Source organism: Megalops cyprinoides, chromosome 12 (genome assembly GCF_013368585.1).
Source record: "Megalops cyprinoides isolate fMegCyp1 chromosome 12, fMegCyp1.pri, whole genome shotgun sequence".
Classification (NCBI taxonomy): Eukaryota; Metazoa; Chordata; class Actinopteri; order Elopiformes; family Megalopidae; genus Megalops; species Megalops cyprinoides.
The window spans coordinates 6,769,015-6,789,647 of NC_050594.1; the positions used below are offsets into that span (position 1 = coordinate 6,769,015).

The following is a 20,633-nucleotide window of genomic DNA, read 5'->3' on the forward strand; positions in this document are numbered from 1 at the left end:
ACCACAAATTCTTTCTCCTAATCTAATTTGTAATCCATCTTTAGAAGTGTATAATGTGCTGGTAAGCAGCACTTCAAGACAAAATACCTCTGATTAGTTTGTCTGTCTGCTTTGCTCTGATTTAGACTTCTTATAATGCAGAAAAGTGTAGGGAATGATGTTGCCTGTAATGGCACATGTCACAGAGTGTTTGCATATGGTTTTATGGGGGGAAAAAAAACCTACAGAGTTCCTAATCCAAGCTGTGCTATTTGATTCGGTGCCAAGGCAGTGTTTGCGGTTCTTTTAAAGCCTCTGCCTTTTAAAGTCTCTGTAAATTTAATACGCTTTTTCTCTCTCTCTTTTTTTTGGTTTTGTGTTTTTTGAAGGGATTTTTTTTTTTTTGCATTTTTAATGTGGATATTGAGATGCAGGGAGACTCTGAGGACATTAAAGGAAAGGAAAAATAAAAAGACACCAACGACACAAGTCAGTCTGTCCCCCCTATCCTCACAAAGGAAGAGAGATGTGAGTTTGGAACTGTTCATCTCATGTTGGGTTGATTTCATAAAAATTGACTCAAAAATTGACATCAAAGTACTGTTTTGTTTGGCATGGTATCTCACAGAGCTACAGAGCTGTCATGAACCATCACATTTATTTGTTTGTGGCTTCTCATATATAAAATTGTCAGTAATGTCTGCCACTGGCGGAGCGAAAACGCTGCTGTCCGGGGCGATGTCAGGAAGAATAATACCAGTTACGATTGATGGAAAATGTTAAATCTGTGCGTTCGTAGCATGGCCAGGAAATCTAGCAACCATCTCTTTGATGTACAGAGCAGATAAAGAATAGTCCCGAATGGAATCTGAGGCATGCAGGTGTGACGGCGTGGAGTGAGGTGAGTCTGCGAAAGGTGAGCCAGAGCAGGGGCGTGGATAGTTCCCTTTTGCTGGGCACCTCAGTCTTCAGCCTGGCAGAATAATCGCATCTGTTCCACAGGGTGGACGGTGAGGGCAGTGGTTCCATTACATTATGTTACGTTACATTACATTGTGTCATTCAGCAGACACTCTTACGCAGAGCGACTTCCAAATAATCGCAACATCGTGCTAAGAGTAGTTATCAAGAAGTATTGCAAGAGGTCAGTAAGATACTGAGTTAAGTGCTAAACTAGTGTAGAGTGCTTTTTTACAGAAAGTAGGGATAGATAGAGATGGCTAGAGAGGAAGGTAGACTAGAGATATAGCTTGAAAAGATGAGTTTTCAGCTTTCAAGGTTCCACAGCGGCAGAAGCAGCAGAATTGCCCCTGTTACACGTGTGCTTATGGCCCACAGTGTGTGACACAGTAGTAAGGAGCAGGCCTCATAACTGCACAGCAGCCAGTTCAGTTCCCCAGTGGGGCCCTTCCGTTTTACCGCTGGCCATGGTACTTAACCTCAGTCGCTTCAGTAAATATGTTTAAAGCCGTGTAAACACAGCTATGTAAGTTACTCGAGAAGGAAAAGATCTGTTAAGTAACTGTAATGTAACCAAGTGTATCTTTCAGGGTCTACATGTATATATTTGAAGGCCTAAAAGGCACGTGGGTGTCATTAAGTAAAATATTTTCAAATGTATCTCACAGGTATTAAAATTAAAACTATAGAGTCATAAAATGTGGCTGATCATCTGTGCTGCTTAGGATGAAAAGTATTTCTGTCAAGTTGTAGTGGAATTGCAGACATAGGCAAAGGGACCGCTGTCCCTCCCAATATCATTAATATACCTCACTAATTAGTTTTTATTGCTGCCAGGCCAGTAGAGACCATTTTGTGCAGGTCAGCACACAGGTGCCTCAGTTCAGGTCAGCCACCTCCAACCTTCTGATATCTGCCAGAGATTAAGAACCTCTGATGTCCTCTGCACAGATTGTGCCTATTGCTTGATAGTGCTGACTCCATCCATTCGGACTCAAAAGTCAGCATCTTGAGTAACACTTGAGGCAATGGGTTGACCCTGTGCTCCGCTGACGCCGCTAGGTTGTTTGTCTGTCTGTCCTTCCCTCTGTTGGGCTCCATGTTGAAGGCTCACTCATTTTCCTTGGCCCCCCTAGTGGTGGAATGAGGTACTCACCCTAGTGATTGTAGTCACTCACTACTTTCTACCACCATCTCACAGCTTGTTCTTTCTGCCTACACCTGGGTACTACCTGAGTTATGCAACATTACAAATTTTACAGCATTACACTATTGTCATTTAGCAAGTTTATACCACTGGATATTTACTGAGGCAATTCTGGGTTAAGTACCTTGCCCAAGGTACCGCAGCCTTGGCGGGGAATTGAACCAGCAACCTTTCGGTTACAAGCCTTGCTCCTTACCGCTACACTACATTGCCTGTTGCTTAACTGCTGCCATCTGCAAGTTGTCTTGATGTCTGAGGAATTGTGCCTGGCTACAGGCGTTTGCTTTAGGGTAGGTGGTGGTGCTGTAGCACAGTCGGCCAGCACTGTCAGTATCTAGCTTTAATCAAGACTTTGAGGTTGTTAAAAGCATAGGATAAACAGTCACTCATAAATACTCCTCCTCATGAAACATGAATAGAGCAAAACAAATATAAAACAAATCAAAAGACACCATAAATGCGAAGACAATTTACGAGAATACTGACTACGCTGTAAAGAAATGTCTGCCTAATAGATTTGAGGGAGATGGGGAGGCATCGCTGTAAGTATCCTCTGTCATGAAGCAGTGAAAAAAGACACTTTCCCCATTGCTGTGTCCTAGGAGGCCAGGGAGCTTGAATTAATTGCTTCTTTCTCTCTTCTTGAGTGCTGGGCAGAAACAGAACTTTGTAAGAATCCTGCACAGAACTTTTGATGAACTGAAAGTCGGCGGTCGCCGAAAGGGTATGAACTCGGGTTCACCTCGCGGAATCTGTGGCTTTAATGTGAAGAAAGAGAGGACAAGCTGGAGAAAGAGAGAGAGAGATATGGGGGAGAGCCTTTTCAGACTGTGCTTTATTATTTCATGAAAGGATCAAGTCGTTTTATTTTCTGTTTACAGCTATATAAGAGGCGACTGTTAAACCCAGGACAAAAGAAAAATAAAGAGTGGTTAAAGGGGGAGAGGAGTATGAATGAGTCTTTAAACATGGATGACCCGCTAAGGTCTGAGAGGGGCCGCAGTGGCAGCTTTCAGACAGAGATCAGAGAGCCGAGCCGATCGCAGGAGCCACCGCTGGTCTGCTGAACCGCGTTGGAGTGAGCGGCGGAACGGACGCAGGGGCTGCTGGGAAAACAGGATGGCCTTTTATGGGCGTGCATGCGAACGGGGGTGGGGGGGGGGCAGCGGGGCGTGTAGGAGCAAGCGTGGGGCACGAGCTCAGGGATGTGAGCTAATGGCCCCGGCGATCTGGGGAAATCAAACGGAATTCCTCAGACGGAAAGGTGACATGTGTGGGCGGCAGTACGGCGGAGTTGACGGGGGGGGGGGGGGGCTGGCGGAGGAGGTGAAGGGACGGTCACCGTGGCGATGCAGTGACTCACTGGGACAGAGCCTGCACGGAGATGCGAAGTAGGTCTCGCGGAGCTGAGCATTGTGGGGGGTGAAGGCGGCCAAGCGAGAGCGCTCCCGCTTCTGCCAATGGAGCAGTGCAGTGCAGAGCGACCCGAGTGGGCTTTGCTGGAGGTTCCAGTTGGCACAAAGACACCTCTTCCTTTTCGTTTGGAGGTGCACAGCCGCAACGACTCCGTTGCGATGGCCGAGGCGAGCCCCCACAGTAAAACTTTGTGGTTTATGATCTCTTTGACATGCAGGAGATTTTGCTGTAAGAGCTTTTTGTGGTTAAATGGATTGCGCACTCCCCACGCACTGGGGGGTCTGAGTCATGACAGAACAGAATGTCTCTGTTTATCTTTGCTTTTGCAGATTGCTTTAAATGGGAATATTCTCAAAGTGCGATTCAGGTTGTTGTCACTGGGGTTCGTGTGCTTCTCATGCTTGCATTTGCAGGCTTTCCTGGTGTTGCATTGTTTCTCAGGGGAACTCCCAGAAATATATAAGTACCTGGTTCATAGGTTTAGGGTTTCTCAAATCAATTAGAAAGACAAAACAATTTACTGACCGTTCTAAAAGTAAGAACTAACAGCACAATATGTCCAATTTTGGCCTTTCTGCCCTCAAACATGCAAGCTTTGCTTTGTGAAGTCCAAGAGGCATCCAGAGTTTTTACAGAACCCTTAATTTAGAAGTGCCTGATTTCAGGGGGCCCTTCCAAAGCTAATATTCTAATATTCAAGATGGTTCAATCAGGGCTGGGTAAATTTGGGAATGGTGGACTAAATGAAGGATTCGCTTATTACAGTTTGTGGTATAAGGAGCATGTCCAGGGCCGAAGGCAAACTTCATGTTCATGATTGATTTGACGAGAGCAAGAGGAGCAAACTGATGAAGCCGTTGCACAAGCTGGGCCTTGAATGACAACGAGGAGACGCTGTCAAATGCAGTGATCGACCGCAAGGCAGGGTAATACACTGGCATTGTCTTCAGAGAGCAGGCAAGCATCCCTGCTCATTCCTGAACAGGTCGCTATCTGCGGTGATAGAATCGCAAAATTAATATTCCTCCACAGCATATTCCCCACAGAAAGTCATGGGCTTTGTTCTCTGTAATGATCTGGCACTGAAAGATTAATAGAATGATGGCATTCTCACTAATGAAAACCCAATGGGGCTTTCCCAAGAACCCCCCCCCCCCATCACGCACGCGCACACACACACACACACACACACACACACACACACACACACACACACACACACACACACACACACACCACCACCACGACCACCACCACCACAACCACCTGATGTTGTTGCCAAAGAAACAGAGAGCCATCCTTTCTATCCAATGCTGCCCTGTGCCCCTTAGGTGGTCACATGACAGATGATATTGATATTTGCATTCTTGTTGTCTTTGAGCTGTTGTGCTTGGGGTGTTCATTCTATGCCATATACAGCAGAGGGCTTTCTAGCTGGCACATTAAAATGTCATGTCATTACATAGATCTTCATTCATATTAACTACACCAAATCACGAAGCCATCCAGGTTATGAATGTTGATTGTCCACATGTGAGTATTGTAAAGAGAAATTAATTCTCATACCTGAGCATGCACAGTAGATGATATTATGTCATGGTCACATCTGTTCCCTAAATGCACATTGGCTGTCACCTCTCAGCATTACATATTGTCATTTTGCAGGCCCTCTTATCCAGAGCAGCTTAGATAGGTTACAGTCTTCACATGTGATCCTGTTATACCCCTGGGTATTTATTCTGGGTATAATTCTAGTTAAGTAGCCTGGCCAAGAAGTACGGCAGCAGTGCCCCAGCAGGGGAATCGAACCAGCAACCTTTCAGTTAAAAGCCCTGTTCCTTACCACTATATTACACTGCCAACACATGACAGCGAGTGTCATCGAGTACCCCCCCCCCCCCCCGGCGCCAGGAAGGGCAGTAACAGTAATGCACTCTGATGTTTGTGTGCAGCACCGGGGTCATGGTGCGGGGTCAGCCGCAATGCCCATCTGGTGCCGGGTGCCGGCGATGCTGGTGGGGACGGTGTGACAGTGTGACAGAGCGGCGGTGACATGCCGCACGAACGCTTCTGCTTGCACCTCGTCACCGCTCATAACCTCTCCTCGCCTCACCTCATAGGGCGGAGGGGCAGAGGGGTGGAGGGCCGGGGCGGGTGCCACCGATCCAGGGCCTCCCTGTCACAGTGCTCCGCTGTTTGACCAAGAGATTTCGACAGCTTTGGGGGACGGGGTAGGGGTGGAAGCAGAGTTGCAGATCTGAGCTCCCCGATTTGGAAGACTGGCCCCTCCGCACAGTGTAGGACTGTGCTGTTCAGTAGGTACAGGGTCTCGCTGAGTCCATGGTAAAGCCTTATCTTTGAAGAGTCATTGTCTTGAGATGCATCACTGCAAGTCTGTGTCAAGTATTCATTCCATCTGGAATTCATTCCATCTGTTCTTGTTTCATAAATTTGTTCTTCTGTCTGTCCCATCCACCCTGGCCCCCTCCACCAGCAAGATTTCAGATTTTTATTCTCTTACAGATATATAGATATGCTACAATTTTTGTCACTGTTTTAGCGACAGCAGCTCTGTCTGCTACAGAACCTTCAAGTGGCTCGTGAGGTGCCTGGGGATCTCTTGGATGATGTCAGTGGAGATGCATCTATCCCTTCAATTGGCGATTGCTCTGCTGCAGTGCACTGTGGGATTTGAGGTGTGAGAATAACCGCTTTGCTGCCGGCAAGTGTATCGAAAGGATTGCGTTTCTCTTGCTGCGGTGCACCTGTGGAAGCATGGAGGACGTTGCATAGAGGTGAGCTTAAGTGTAGCTCAACCAGCAGTTCCTGGAAATTCCAAGATAGGTGAAAAATGGAAGAAAACGAGCATCGTTTGAATAGTAAAACAGTGGGCAGAGCCATAAGCCGCCACAGTACCGCCACAGGAAGCCATCCTCAAGCAGCACAAGACTAAGTGCCCTGTCGAGCATCACCGGGACCGGGAGAGAGGATTGTCAGGGTTGCTGACAGGGAGTGTTGACCTTGCGATCTCATTAGGTGCAAAAATGCTGACAGGAGTGTGTGTGAACACCCCCCCCTCCCCCAGCCCCCACACCTGTCCCTTTTATCTGTCACCCCTCTCGCTCCATTTCCATTCCCAAGGGACAAAATCACTTAGCGTCGCTAGGCACCGTGCAGCGGCTTTGAACCCGAAAGCTTACGCTTCTCGCTTGTCTTTTGTGTCTGGGTGTGCAGCAGTGGTCTGACACTTGCCATTGTCTGCTGTATCGTGGTACCGCTTACAATGCAGCCTCTCTCGTTCGTCGTTGCCGGAGCGGAGCCTTATCACAGTACGTTACATTATTATCATTTAGCAGGCGCTCTTATCCAGAGCGACTTACATAGCTTACGGTTTTATATGTTATCCGTTTATACAGGTGGATATTTACTGAGGCAATTCGGGGTTAAGTACCTTGCCTAAGGGTACAGCAGCAGTACCACAGTGAGGAATCGAAAGGGCAACCTTTTGGTTATGAGTTGCATCCCCTTTGCTGCACACAGTCAGCAGTTAGGTACTACTTCAAGACGGATTTACAGGCCCCGAAATGAGAGTGCAAGATACAGGGGATAGAGGGCCGTTCAGTGTTGCAACGACTACAAAATTCAGTGTGAATGCAGCTTGTGTTAGATGAATGTTGGCATATAGTTGCCACGCAGTTGTTTTAACATGGTCAGTTAAGCCGAACACTATGCCAGTATGCTAGCAACTAACTAGCTCATGTTAGCATACCTGGTTTGGTATTCCCTCATAGGTTGGAGCAGCCTGTTTGGGCCTTAAGGCTTTTGCACTCAAACCCGTGTCTCCCTCCCCAGGTTGTACTACCCGGATCCTCACCCAGCTCGGGCAGTCCAGCTTGCGAGGGTGGGCAAACTGCAGCATTACCTGGGCAGACTGGCAGAGGCCCGTGACACCTTTAAACAGGTACCGTATGAGGTCATGAGTGACTGACCCCCTGGATCAAACAGACGCCAGTAGTTACTGATCATGTCATTGGAGCAGTGCTCTACTGTGGCTGCCGCACTGTGATTGGCTGTTAGGGACAGCAGGCGGGGCCCAGATCATGGTTTTCAGCTTCTTTGTGTAATCACTAGGCTAATTCATCTTCCATGTCACTAGCTTAGAGCAGTTTCCCTTATTAAGAGCACATTCTTCATATCTGTTCATTGTTATTCCAAACCTAATAGGTTCATCCACATAAAGAGAAATACTCAGTGCCATTTAGTATACTCAATCCATAATTTTTGCTGATTGCAGACAAATATCACATTCATAGATGATGGTTTATGGTGAATGGTATGATCCCTCTCTCTTCCTTTAGGCCTATGATGTCATAAAGGTGACCCACGGGAATGAGCATGCCCTGACCAATGAGGTGAAGGAGTGGCTGGTGGAATGCCAGGCCGAGATGGACAGGTCATGACTGGACCAAAGAGGCAGAATGCACCATTTTATCCTATGAAGTACCTCTACAGAGTGCAAATAAAAAAACACCCCCCCCACACACACCTTGTCTGTGTCTCCATCCTTTAAGTACTGTGGGGCGTTTTCTCTGGGACTTCTGTAAAGCCTACCAGTTCATCCAGCTCATGGGGGGGGGGATTTTTTTTGCTTCTTGATTTTTCAGTTTGATTTGAAGGTCCTTTGTTACTCCGAATGACCAACAAGATATATTATAACAAGTTTATAATTCAGCAATGATTTTTTTTTTTTGCAACTACCATCACTGTAATATCTGTCTCATCGCATGAAAAGGCTTTTCTCTCACAGTGTTCAAGTTGGAGACCCCCCACCCTGACCCCAAACCTGCCCCCCCCATCCCGGGATGGTTATTACGTAGTGTCTCCTTCTCACAGTCCAAACAGAGCTCACTCTGTTGCTGATGTCAGCGCTGAGGCCCCCCCAGCCCCCCCCCAGCCAGCTACATGCCGTCCCAACCTTTTGTCCCATGCAGGATGTGTTTCCAAAATCTGTTTTCCCAGTTAATGCCGCTTAACCCTCGTCTGCGGAGGGGAGGGAAGAAGAGGGATTAAGGTTTTTTGGACCTCCGCCTCGCACCACCCCCAATCCCCCACAACTCGTCCTGTCCCAGAGAACACTGAAGTGCAGCCCCGAGACAGAGATAACATTGCTATGAGTGGCATTAGCCATTGTCAGAGAGTCTTTGCCATTGGGCAGCTGTAGGGGATAGCTGTTTCTGCTGTCGCCTGTTACATCTCTGCCTGGTAAACATCTCTCTCACCTCAGCACCCTGCTTCCTCCGTTAAGCTCCTCTGAACGATGACATCACTTTTCTCTGGCCCATGATGCGTGAATAAGAATCGAGCAAGCTAGCCGAGTCTGCATCGTTCAGGCAGTTGGTGAGCAAGGTTGTGGATTTCCTTGTCTTTCAGGCAGTGGGTAATCATGGGAGCGATGATGATGATTATTATTATGATTATTATTATTATTATTATTATTATTTTATTTTATCATCAGGCTGTGCCATGATCCAAACCGTCCTCAGGTGTAAGATTTGCTGGAAGTCTTTGCAGAGGACTGTTACTGTTTCCAAAGCAGCTGTGGGAAAAAAAAAGACATCCTCCCGTTTCACTCCCTTGATTATGTCTTTCCTCAAGCTGTATTCTCATTCCTTTTTCCTCTTCACACAAATAGCCGTTTTTCTCCTTCCCGAGCACTTCTGCTCAGGCATTTCATCCCGGGTCTTTTCAAAGGCCTGATTGGGAAGTGCACTCGGCCGCTAATGAAGGTGTAATTCAGAGAGGAGGTAATGATGCTGAATTATATGGGCTGAGCTGAATGAGACCGGATCAGACACAGAGAGGCACTTGAAAGACGACATCACCAACACTACACACCTTCTTCAATTTGGATCAATTTTATACTTCAGTGAAAGAAAAAGGGTCTCACTGTTTTCCCCCCCCCTCCTTACACCCACAGTCCTTCATTAGCGCACAGACTGTAACAACTGAGGCTCCATGCAAATCAGTTTGTATGGGGAAACTCTCAAAGAAAGGCTTCCATTAAATATGTTCATGAAAGGTGTGTCTAAATATTACTTACATTATTATTTCCAGAACAACCTGAAGAAGCCATTGAGATTTTGGGTCTTCAGAAGTGTCAGTTAGGCACCATTCCCGGTACATGGTCTCAACCCGGTTTAACATTCCTCTCGCCCCCTAAAGGATGATTCCCGCAGGACCTGAGTGTCAGGAATGCATCAGGACCAGCGCTGGGTGTGGAGGGAGAATATGTTCAGCGGTGAGAGATGATGGTTCACCCTCCAGTGGGTAAAAGATTGCCTTCGATCGCCCTCTAAATCACGCGCTTTGGGGTGCCCTGTCAGGATATGATGTGCGAATGTTACCCTCCGGCGGGTCGCATCTTTTATATGTCGCGCAGGGAGAACTGCAACGCTGCTTTCCTGCGTGTCTGCAGCTGTTGCCCCCCCGCGTGCTGCGCTTGTGACGTTTGGAAATGAAAAAGTCAATTTTCATATTCGTGGAGCCACTTTCCTATCTGTAGACTCCCTGTTGGGAATATATTCTGGATGTGCCTTCAAGGTGGAGCATTGAGATGTCTCGGCCTCCCAGGAGGATCAAAATGAGTCCAGTCCTCCTCTTTTTAGATTAGATTAGATTCAACTTTATTGTCATTGTGCGGAGTACAGGTACAAAGCCAGTGAAATGGCAATGACAAGACAATAATTCAAATCTTCAGTGTTCTCTGAAGATTGAGGTCTATTTGCCTTTATTGATGTTGATTTTTAATTTCTAAGAGGAATCTTACATTTTTTTTTTTTTTACGTTACCCTGACTGAGGATCTAATTGTTTCTGTGGAGTAAGTCTCTGATTGACAGCTCAAGAGTCCAATAACAAGAAACTGTGGGAGGGGAGGGACAATGATGGGGTACATTCTGTCATTTCTATTGTTGTTGTCATTTCTGTCTGGATATGCTGTAATCCTAAATCGTAATTAATTACAGACTGAAATCCTTTGAATCATAGTGATACACAAAGGGCTGACCTTTAGTATGTCAGATATTATACATATATAATGTGTACATTTTTAATCATCCGATTAACTGATCTTTATAACAATACATATCCCCTACATACCTCTTAGCCATAATATTATATCTTGCATTAGGATGTCTCAAATGAATGTTGTGCCGCTGTTTATTTCTTCATATTTTACTAGCTATGAATGAGTTATTATTACATTATAAACTCTGCTGGGCTCCTCAGTTAGAATGAATGCCCTGGGCAGAATTTAATTAAGCAAGGGATAAATTCACATTATTTATTATAGATAATGTACCCTATTTTAAATGATGCACAATATAATGTTGAGCGTGGCCATTACTTTTGTAGGCATTGCAAATATGTGTGTTTGTGTCATACAGCATGTGAAGATGATAATCTATAGTGTGTTTATTTCTCCATTTGTCTTAAATTGTTAAAAGAGGATTGTGTGTCTGCCCCTTTTCTTACTTAGAATAGTATCGAGAGACAAACTGACCATTGGCACACTTGGGTTCAGTGTGACAGAGACTTCATCCACATTGATCTGTTCCAAATCCCACTGAGATAAGTGAGCTGTGTAAGCTATCTGATGGGTAGCATATTATCTGATATTTCATCACGAGTCAGCAGTGCATGTAAAAACCATTATGAATCTCTTCTTAAATAAAGCAACCAAGATTGTCACATTGTATAAAGTGTGACTTGCAAAAAAGCTTGTTCTATTATCATGCCAAAGGACAAACAGTCAGTTACTGGGGGCTTTGATACACATGTTCCTGTTTTCTGTTGATGAGAACATTGTGAACATCATGTATGTACAGGAATAGATCTGTGTGTCTGTGTGGCATGCTGGGAGATCAGTGACTCAGAAGGGCAATGCATGCTTGCTCCACTTCCTGTATGTTGGTTGTGTAAAGCCCTGAACCACATAAGGCTGCCTCTGATCTTCACGTCCATCCATGTCAGGATCACCACTTTGTAGCAGATGAGAGTGTTTGCAGCTGTGAAGAGGACTATCATCTGCATTATTATTTTATCTTGCTTTTTGAGGCCCCCCCGCCACCCCCGGCGCTTGTCTTGTGTTTGTGGTGTGCGGCACACGTTCCAACTTTCACAAGACGAGGTCAGGATGTGAGCAAGCAGCACGCGAACCCAAGAGAGCGTCTTTGGGCCTTTGAACCTCGGCGCCTTTGTGCCCAACCCCTGAGGGAGACTCTGTAGCCCCACTCCCCCCGCCCTGGGATCTGAATTATCATAGGCTACTCCCGATAAAAAGCCGAGCGGTCCGGGAGCCTCTTTCATCCAGCAGTTCATTTGGATGACACAAGCCCGCGATAAACCTCCAGAGACCTGTTCAACCAGGCCCAGTATCATTTTTGTTTTTTTTTTTGCCAGTGGCACATATGCCCTTCACGTTCATGGCCACTCTAAAACTCACACCATCAGCATGTTAATGAGGCAGTTAACATGAAATCACGCACACTTTCGAAAGAAAAACATCGTCATTCTCATCTGAAATGAAATCTCCCCCATCATTGAACAGGCCACATAGCTGCTCTTAAACAGGAAAGCTTGGAAACGTACCCTGGAGGTTGTGAGGGCAGGACAGGAAAGGTGATCTCCCTCGCTTTGGGTGAGTACAACATGGGGGTGAAAGCTCAAAATGATTCATGTCATTTCAGCTTAATGACAGGGAATCTGTCCCATCTGTCTTCCCATGTGTAAAAACTCATATTTATCAAAAAATATTTCTTTTGTTTGTCATTCTCAATATAGGAATATAAGATCAATAACTCCTGTAGACCAGGCTCATCATTCTTCCTGTAGTGTATAGTGTAGTTGGCGTATATCCAGCACCATGTTAAGGCTGGTATTCAGGGCTCCAATGGCCACGGAGTCCTGGTGAGATTTTCCCACACATTAATGACTTCAGCCTACAGTAAGATCACGCGCTACAGTTTGGATCATGGTACTTGCCCTCATAAAGAACGGACTCGAAAGGAATTAACCACAGGTCAAAAGGTGAATCAGTTCTACAACAACAAGCACCAATACATTCACATTTTACACTAACAAAGTTATTAAATTATTCAGAGCATTATTCACTTTCTCCTAGGGAAAAAAATCGTCCTTGCCTCTGTGTTAAACGCACCTTTTTGTATTGTGTGAACTTCCACCTACACCTTGTTATTCTGCTGACAAAACTCAGCTATATTTATCATTTAAAATCTGAAAATGTAACATTTTTTTCTTCGCATGGCAACAGCAGCCTTATAATCTTCTTGTAACTGCCAGAAATGCATTTCATAAAGTGCAAATGCCAGACTGCAATGCGCAGGAGGAAACATGTGACTAAGTCAATAATAAGCATCAATGCACAGACGTGATTCACTGTTCACTGGGGGGGCAAGGGATGGTTTATGACCCAGAAGAGTACGTTTGACAAAATGGTTTCAGCTGAGTAACTTGTCAATGTCAAAATAAGACTGTCTGAGGAAAAAAAAAAGACTTGCTGGCCAGGATTTCTTGATTATTTGTGGAAATTTGCCAGGAGCAGGGAGAAGATGCATCGCTGCACTGTGGAAAGTGGCTGTTCCCAGCAATCGCTCCCCTGTAGGTTTTTGAACATGCCTTTTGGTCAGCAGCTAATTAGCCCTATAAAATGTGTCCCGGTTGGACGCAGCACATTAGCCCTATAAAAGGTGTCTGGGTTGGATGCAGCACATTTGAATACGAACTTGTCTAAGGTGGGGGGAGGGGCTGTCTGCATTGCCAAAGTGGTTTCCAGACAGCACCTTTGGAACGATTCAGCAGTGTCTTCCAATTCAATCGGTGAAATTGGAGGTCATTGAAATAAATGAAAATTAAAGTAACTAATTAACAAAGTGTCAACAGTAGAGCTCTTATAAGTATCAGCAAAATTCAGATTTGCTGCTCAGAACTGAGGGCAAAGCCCTTTAGGGTTAGATTTGAGTTTGGCTGTCATTGTGAAGACATTGAGAAGAGACCCAGTCATGCAACTTTTTCCAATAATCCTTTATTTACATCACTCCTCCTGTCGCAATCAGATTCCCATCGGCATTTTTTTTTTAAATTTTAAATATTTTTAAATGATGGCAGTTGAGCTCGTGGTACACCACTTGACTGTCTGGATATCCATTTCATACACGCACACAAGTACAATGTCAGCATGGACCTGTCCGTTCAAGAGCATCTCTTTGAATTTAAAGGAACTTTGACAGCCCTTTCAACACACATACCGAGCGAAAGGTGTGACTGGACGTTCATGGCAATTGCCGAGTCACACCTCTGCTTGGCCACCGTTTCTGAACAGACGTGGAAAAAAAAAAAGAATATCCTTGCCACTCTTTCTACAGCATTCCACTCTGCTTTACAATCCAAACAATCTTAGTATGGCTGGAGATGCGAGAGGTTGTAACCAAAAAACAATTATTTAAAAAAAAAATGTATCTCTATTTTTAATAAAAAATAGACCTGCAGCTGACATCATCCCATTAACAGATCAATGACTCTGCACTCTTCCAAGACCATTCAGTGATGAGTGGGTTTGCAGGAAAAAAAAAATCAATATATCTTGAAAATAGAAATTAAATTGTGTCGTGAGTGTGTGTGTTTCATATATATGTATATATATATAATATATATGAAATGAATTTAGCTACTGGTAAATTGTCAATGCATAGCACTTTGCAAACCATATTGTGTAAATAAATTATACAATATAAGCAACTCTTTCTTTCAAACAGGCCTCCTGAGTTTACAAATAAATAATATCCTTCATTCACTACTATGACAAAGGTACGGTAAGGGCAAGGCATGACAGTCGGTGGGGTTCAGAGGTTAGATGAGGGGAAGGGGTGTGTGTAAAGGTGTAGTGGGTGGGGTTAAAGTTAGTATAGGAAACAAGCTATATATATTTATATAAACACTTAAACTGTGTCAAGCACCATATATTAAATATCACCAAGGTGTATTGAACACTGCAGTGAGACCACAGAGAGTGAATGGGTTGTTTTTTTTGGCCGCAAAGTGTGTGCGTTAAATACAATGGGGTCAGACAGGTCTGGTCTTCGTAGTTAATTATGTAGCTACAGCACCTAAAGCGGCTATTAGGTAGGCCCTGTCACAGATCTTAAAAACAGTAAAAACTCTTGTGTGCAGTCTCCTCCGGTGTATTCACCAGGCTGCGTTTGAAGAAAGCGCGTGCCGTTCCTTTTTGCTGAACCCCAAAAACTATCCTCCGTCTCCGGGACTGGAAATGGGGGGCCGTATTGTGAGGTGAAATCCGAGGCTTTCTCTGAGGGGTTGGGGGGGGGGGGGGGCTTTGACGAACAAACCTTTCCAGATGTTGCCTCGATCCCAGGGCCAAGACACACAAAGGTATTTCAGCGTATTTAAGCCTGACGGCTGTTCTCTCATTCACCACTGACAGCTCCCGCGGTTGGGCTTGTTTAAGCGCCCCTCCATCTCGCTGGCATGAGTGATACCTCTCATCGCTCTCCGCCCCAGCGCTAGGGAAGGCTTGGCCCGGGGGCCACAGGCTCCCTACGATGCCAGCATATACACAGGGAAGCAAAACAATCTAGGCCTTCTCCATTCGTTTCCCCACTCTCTCTCTCGTACCCTTAACCCATACTCTCTGAATGGTCTCACTGTCTGTTTTTTTTTTTTTTAAAGGATAAAAAAAAATCATAATAGAAAACATACACGTAACATTGTGTTGCTTTTTCAGCTAGTATATAACCGTACAAGTACAAAGGACCGATAAACAGCAAGTCAGGATAAAACACCAAGTAAAACGAGCTGCGTTTTTTGTTCTTTTTTTGGTTTCTTTTTTCTTCTTTTGCTTTAAATCTATTTCAGCTAGCACCAACTGTACACAAATAAACAATGTTTCAATACAGTCTTCACAAGGCACTTTTTTGTCCTTTTTTTCCCTCCCTCTTGCCGTTTCTTGTCTGTTTCACACCCCCGTGTGTCTGGTTCTTTAAAAGCAAGCAAGCAAAACCCTATTTACAGCCGTAAACTCAAGAGTTACTTCGATGAAAGTGCTCTGTCAGGCTCGTGTCAGGAGATACCGTGTCCTCAGATGATGTCGATCTCCAAAGTTTCACTTACTCTTCCCCCATCCTACTTCTCTTCCCTACTTTATTAATAAAAAAAACAAGGTCCTTATATCCGTTTGTGTCATAGTCCGTTGTATCGGATAACCATGTAGCCACCATTCCTCCTACGCCCTCTTCCGCTTGCCGCAACCAAGTCGCTCGACTTCCCATGGGTCCTTGCAGCATTGGGGACGGGTTTGCACCGCCGCCCTTCCCCCTACCGCCTCCTGGAGGTGACATCGAAGCACGTGATCATCATGAGGTGCGCCTTGCAGAAGTTGACCCTATTCTCCAGTCGCTCTGTGACGTACTCCAGGGCTTCCAGGTACTCCAAGGAGTCCACCTCGAATGTCTGCTGTAGGTCGACTGAGGGGGGGTAAAACGGAAGAGTTGGCACCAAACACAGTATCTTTGTGTACAGGACTAGAAACACAAGCCACTTCAATCAAAGCTAACTACCTCCAACCATTGGACCAACCCTGTGTCTTGCCCTTAGGGGTCCAAATCTTGCAATAACTTTCTTTAACTGACTGTGGCACTTCTTAAAAAGGATACTATATTAGCATATGTTTGATGTATTCATAAAAGAACAGACTTTTTTTTATTTCAGAATTTGTCATTGTTACTTCATTGTTATTTTTATACTTTTGTGCTGACAAAACCACAGCACCTGTCTAATACTTTGCCACTTCATAAATTACAATAATTAAGCTTGTTTTATGATGGTAACCCATGGCAGTGTTTTTAAGACAGACTGTGCTATTTGCTGTTAAAATGATTCAGAGGTGATCTGGTAAACTGTTGCAAGTAATTTGCCAGATGTCCATCAAATGATTAAAAGAAAACATCTCTGAAATTAATTAGAAACCTGACACAAGTAACTAAAATTTGGTGTGCAAAAGTACTCTTCGGTCCATCTTCATTTCAGCAAGCTGTCAGAGCCACCATGTACTACATTCGTATTTAACTCAGTGTACAGTCTCAGAACAAAAGTGTGACACACCAGCTACAATTGCCTAATGTTACATTACACAGAATATTAATTTAGCTTTTTGATAACTCTTCCAAACTTATCAGTCAGTATGGAACTTGAATGTGTACACAGCAACACTTTTCCTGCTGGTTTCTGGAGGATGTAGCTAACGGACACTGAGACCAGCAGGGTGCTGTAGCACGTACACTGTGCATGTGGGTGGTCACAGTTAATTAGACGCTCTCCAGTGACTTTATATGAAGACACATGCTGCCGCTGTTGCTGAGGCTCAAACCAGAGATACCCTATTTTAGCCAGATATTCAGCTTGATGTGTAACTTCCTTCTTCCTTCTTTGAGGTTCCTGTGCTGTCTGCATTCCTATGCTGAATACAGATTCTCTGCTTTAGAACATGCCCCTTCGAGAATGATCGTAATGAATAATCATAACGAAGAAAATCAGAAGGCTTACAGCCTCAACAGCGGCATAGATAGAATTTTCATTGTGGGAATCACTGAGCTGACTATCTGGTCCATACGTCAAGACTCTGCACTCACACTCTCTGGTCCACTTGTCCGGGGCCAGCATCAGGTGCTGCTTGGTCTGCTCCAGCTCCCTCTTCAGCCAGTCGTACTTGGCCCGCACCTCAGAGATCCTCTGCTGCCGGTGCTCCAGAATCTTCAGCCTGGCACTGAAGTAGACCACCTCCTGCAGGTAGAACAGGTAAGGAAACAGTGAGGCTCTCCAGGCCCCAGAACAAGCCCAGAGGACCACTCACCACACGGTTAATCACCCGAAAACAGCTCCCGTGCAAAGGCCGGAAAGAGGTGAAATGCAAAGTGCCTTCTGTTTGTGTCTGCTTCTGTATTATTTATATTCACACTCATTTATTCAGCAGATGCTCTTATCCAAAATGTTCTACAAGGCCGCCGTGTCGAGATGCATAAAATGCGCGTTGCAAGAGCCGTGAGAACAGGGGCACAGCTGCAGAATAGCAAATAGTACATAAGAGATGAAACATCAAGTTGAAAACCAGTGCTAGAATGTAAGAGTACAGCTTACGCCATTGTAAGCATTTAAGTGCTGCTTGAAAATTTTGAAACAACACAACACATTAACCTCCCCCTAGCATAGCTACCATGCCTGGTAATGAACCGTTGGGGGCGACGTAACCTTGCATCATGCTAACATGCTCACACTGCCCAACAGCTCTGCCATGTCTTCTGTCTGTTCTAGCCCTGATGGGATGGAATGAGCTTCCCATTAGAGGTCATGACAGTGGAGTCTATTCCACTGTATTCCACTGCGGACTGAAGACCCACTTCTTCAGACTGCACCTTGGCTCCTCTACCCAAGCATAACTCCCCTTCCCTTCCCCTATTTGTGTAGTTTTACTTTGCAGTATGTTGTTATATGTTGTTGTGCACTTATGTATTGAAGCATGCCCACCCTTGTTACCACAGCACTGTGTAAGGGGCTGGCACATGTTCAGACGTGGCATTGAGTCCTGTGTTTTTTTTTTTTTTTTTTTTTTACATTTCTTTCTCTTTCTCTTGATAGTCTCTCTCTTGGAAGTTTCTCTGGGTAAGACAGTCTGCTAGATGGCAAAATGTAAGTGTAACAACGCACACTACAGACATTGCTCAGGTTTCTAAGGTACCAGGAGCTGTGGTACGCTCTGAATACTTAAAGAAATTCCCCCGCAGTAGTGTAGCGTAGCGGTAAGGAGCAGGTCTCGTAACTGAAAGGCTCGATTCCCCACGGGGACACTGCTGCTGTACCCTTGGGCAAGGTACCTAACCCACAATTGCCTCAGTAAATATCTAGCTATATAAATGGATAACGTGTAAAAACCTGTAACTGATGTAAGTCGATCTGGATAAGAGCGTCTGCTAAATGCCAGTAACGTAATGTAATGCAATCCACCTTTTCGTTTGTGCAGTGAAGCGTGTGCCCCCTGCGGCGTTCGCGCTCACCTTGTTTCCCACGCCCCTCCGCCTCTGCAGACGCTCCACATCATCGATCTCGTACACCTTGATCTCGAAGGGCTCGGCCAGCGTCCTCTGGGCAGGCCGGAGGGGCCCGTCCACCCAGCGCACCCCGGGGCTGATGATCGGCTTCCTGACCGGGGAGGAGGTGTCCAGGGAGAGCGTGGGGATCAGGCGCCGCCGCTGGGACCCTAGGGACAGAGAGCACCCTGCTGCTGAGTGCTGGGAGGACCAGAGCAGGTGGAGCCAGAGAGGCTGCAGTGTGGCGCAGTAGGTAAGGAGCAGAGCCCATCGCCTAATAGTTACCGGTTCCATTCCCAGATGGGCCACTGCTGTTGTACCCTTGGGCAAGTTATTTAATCTGAAATAGCTCAGTTGTATGTAAGGGGATAATCACTCAAATTTAATATTTTAGTATATAAAATGTTATGTTTTCATTTTTGTTATAGCGAATTCTTACAGGAGTCAAAAACTAGCAAGGCCATGCCAACTGGGATTGGGATACCGTACAAACTGTTCAATATGTACAATTGGGCTGCTGCACAAACTGTACAATATGTAAGTCACTCTGCGTAAGAGAATCCGTTAAGCAAACAGAACATAAAGAGCTAGTCAATAGCACTTAACAAGGGGAAGGAGGAGTTAGATGACATCACCCTTCTGCTAATCCTGTCAAAGGCAACCATGGAGGTCTGCGTTAGACCTTTAATCAAACTTTAATCCAAGCAGTGCTGGCCTCCATAAATCTGAGCAAATTCTAGGCACTTAAAGGCAAGCAAGTCAGGGAATAGTTTGGAGCTTCCTGTAAGTCTGGGAACCTGGCTCACACAAGTAGTTTTAAGGCATGTTAACTCTACAAATCAGCATAAGAGTAACATTATGCCCAAGTTACTAATAATAATACAATGTATAATAATAATGCATAATATATAATAATACTTATATAAACTGTGCTTATACATTGTTGTTGGTTGCGTGCATGCTTAAACTCTCACAACTTCATGCTGCCAACCACAGCCAGACTCAGCCAGATTTTTTTCTCAAGCACTGTGAAAACAGTTGTAAGTTCAACTTTTATGTATTTTCTTTGTAGCCATTTCAGAATATTCTTCAAAATGTACTCAAATATTTTATGGATATTGGCCTCCAGTGCCATAATTATACTGAATTATTACCAAGATACAGTATACAAATGAACGTCATTAATGCCTCAACTCTTGTCGAGCACAAATGGAGGACACCAAGTCGCGATATTGAAAACCTACGTCTCTTAAGCCTGTTGAAATACTGAGCCAGACCTTTCTTTCAAACAGATTCGCTTTCTAGCTGCAGCCTTTTTACAGTATTTGTGAACAGCAGTGAGGCGAAGGCCCGTAATCTCGGGGCGCGGAGATAACAACACCAGGTCACTGCTTATCTGGCCGGAGTACAGGAATGAGGCCTGTTCGGCGGAATCCGCCAGAGCCGCTCTCTATTTGCATAGAAATTGGCAGCTCTGACAATCCGTTATCAAGATTTGGATGCGGGAGTCAGTTTTAATGGTCTCTGCTCTTTTGTCTCAAACGGCACAGAAAGGTCAAACATCCAAGGCATCGCTTGATTCGTGCATTTTATTTTGGTATTGTGGTCCGGGTTGGGGTGGGGTGGGCAGACTCATGGTTTCCCATATGGATTTATAGAAAAATACAGTTGGCTGATCCTCAATAAAAGGGTCACTCCATTTGAGCCCATTAAAACAGTTTTAATCTAAGCTCTCTTCCTGTTCAGCCTGACACAGGCTCTACCAGCTTGGCCCTGGTCCCGCCAGCTCAAACATGCACAGCGTGATTACTGTGCTCCTTTCCATTTCGTCTCTGCACTGCTTTGATGCATAAGGAGAGACTCGGGGTCAGCACTGGAGGAACAAGTCTCCGAGGCAAAG

The 20,633-nt window shown here is 45.2% G+C and overlaps 2 protein-coding genes across 2 annotated transcripts in view; one reads left to right on the top strand and one right to left on the bottom strand.

Moving 5' to 3' along the window:
• smyd3 (SET and MYND domain containing 3) overlaps nucleotides 1–8,094 on the top strand; it is a 184,222-nt gene extending 176,128 nt beyond the window's left edge. Inside the window, exons 11-12 of the mRNA XM_036542839.1 lie at nucleotides 7,415–7,523; nucleotides 7,921–8,094. Of these exons, the coding sequence (XP_036398732.1) occupies nucleotides 7,415–7,523; nucleotides 7,921–8,022 (211 nt within the window). The 3' untranslated portion in view covers nucleotides 8,023–8,094. The remainder of the gene's footprint in view (nucleotides 1–7,414; nucleotides 7,524–7,920) is intronic.
• Nucleotides 8,095–14,245: 6,151 nt separating this feature from the next.
• Nucleotides 14,246–20,633, bottom strand: part of kif26ba (kinesin family member 26Ba) — a 114,386-nt gene continuing 107,998 nt past the window's right edge. The window contains exons 13-15 of the mRNA XM_036542006.1: nucleotides 18,701–18,903; nucleotides 17,282–17,432; nucleotides 14,246–16,117 (exon numbers count right to left, since the gene is read on the bottom strand). Of these exons, the coding sequence (XP_036397899.1) occupies nucleotides 15,969–16,117; nucleotides 17,282–17,432; nucleotides 18,701–18,903 (503 nt within the window). The 3' untranslated portion in view covers nucleotides 14,246–15,968. The remainder of the gene's footprint in view (nucleotides 16,118–17,281; nucleotides 17,433–18,700; nucleotides 18,904–20,633) is intronic.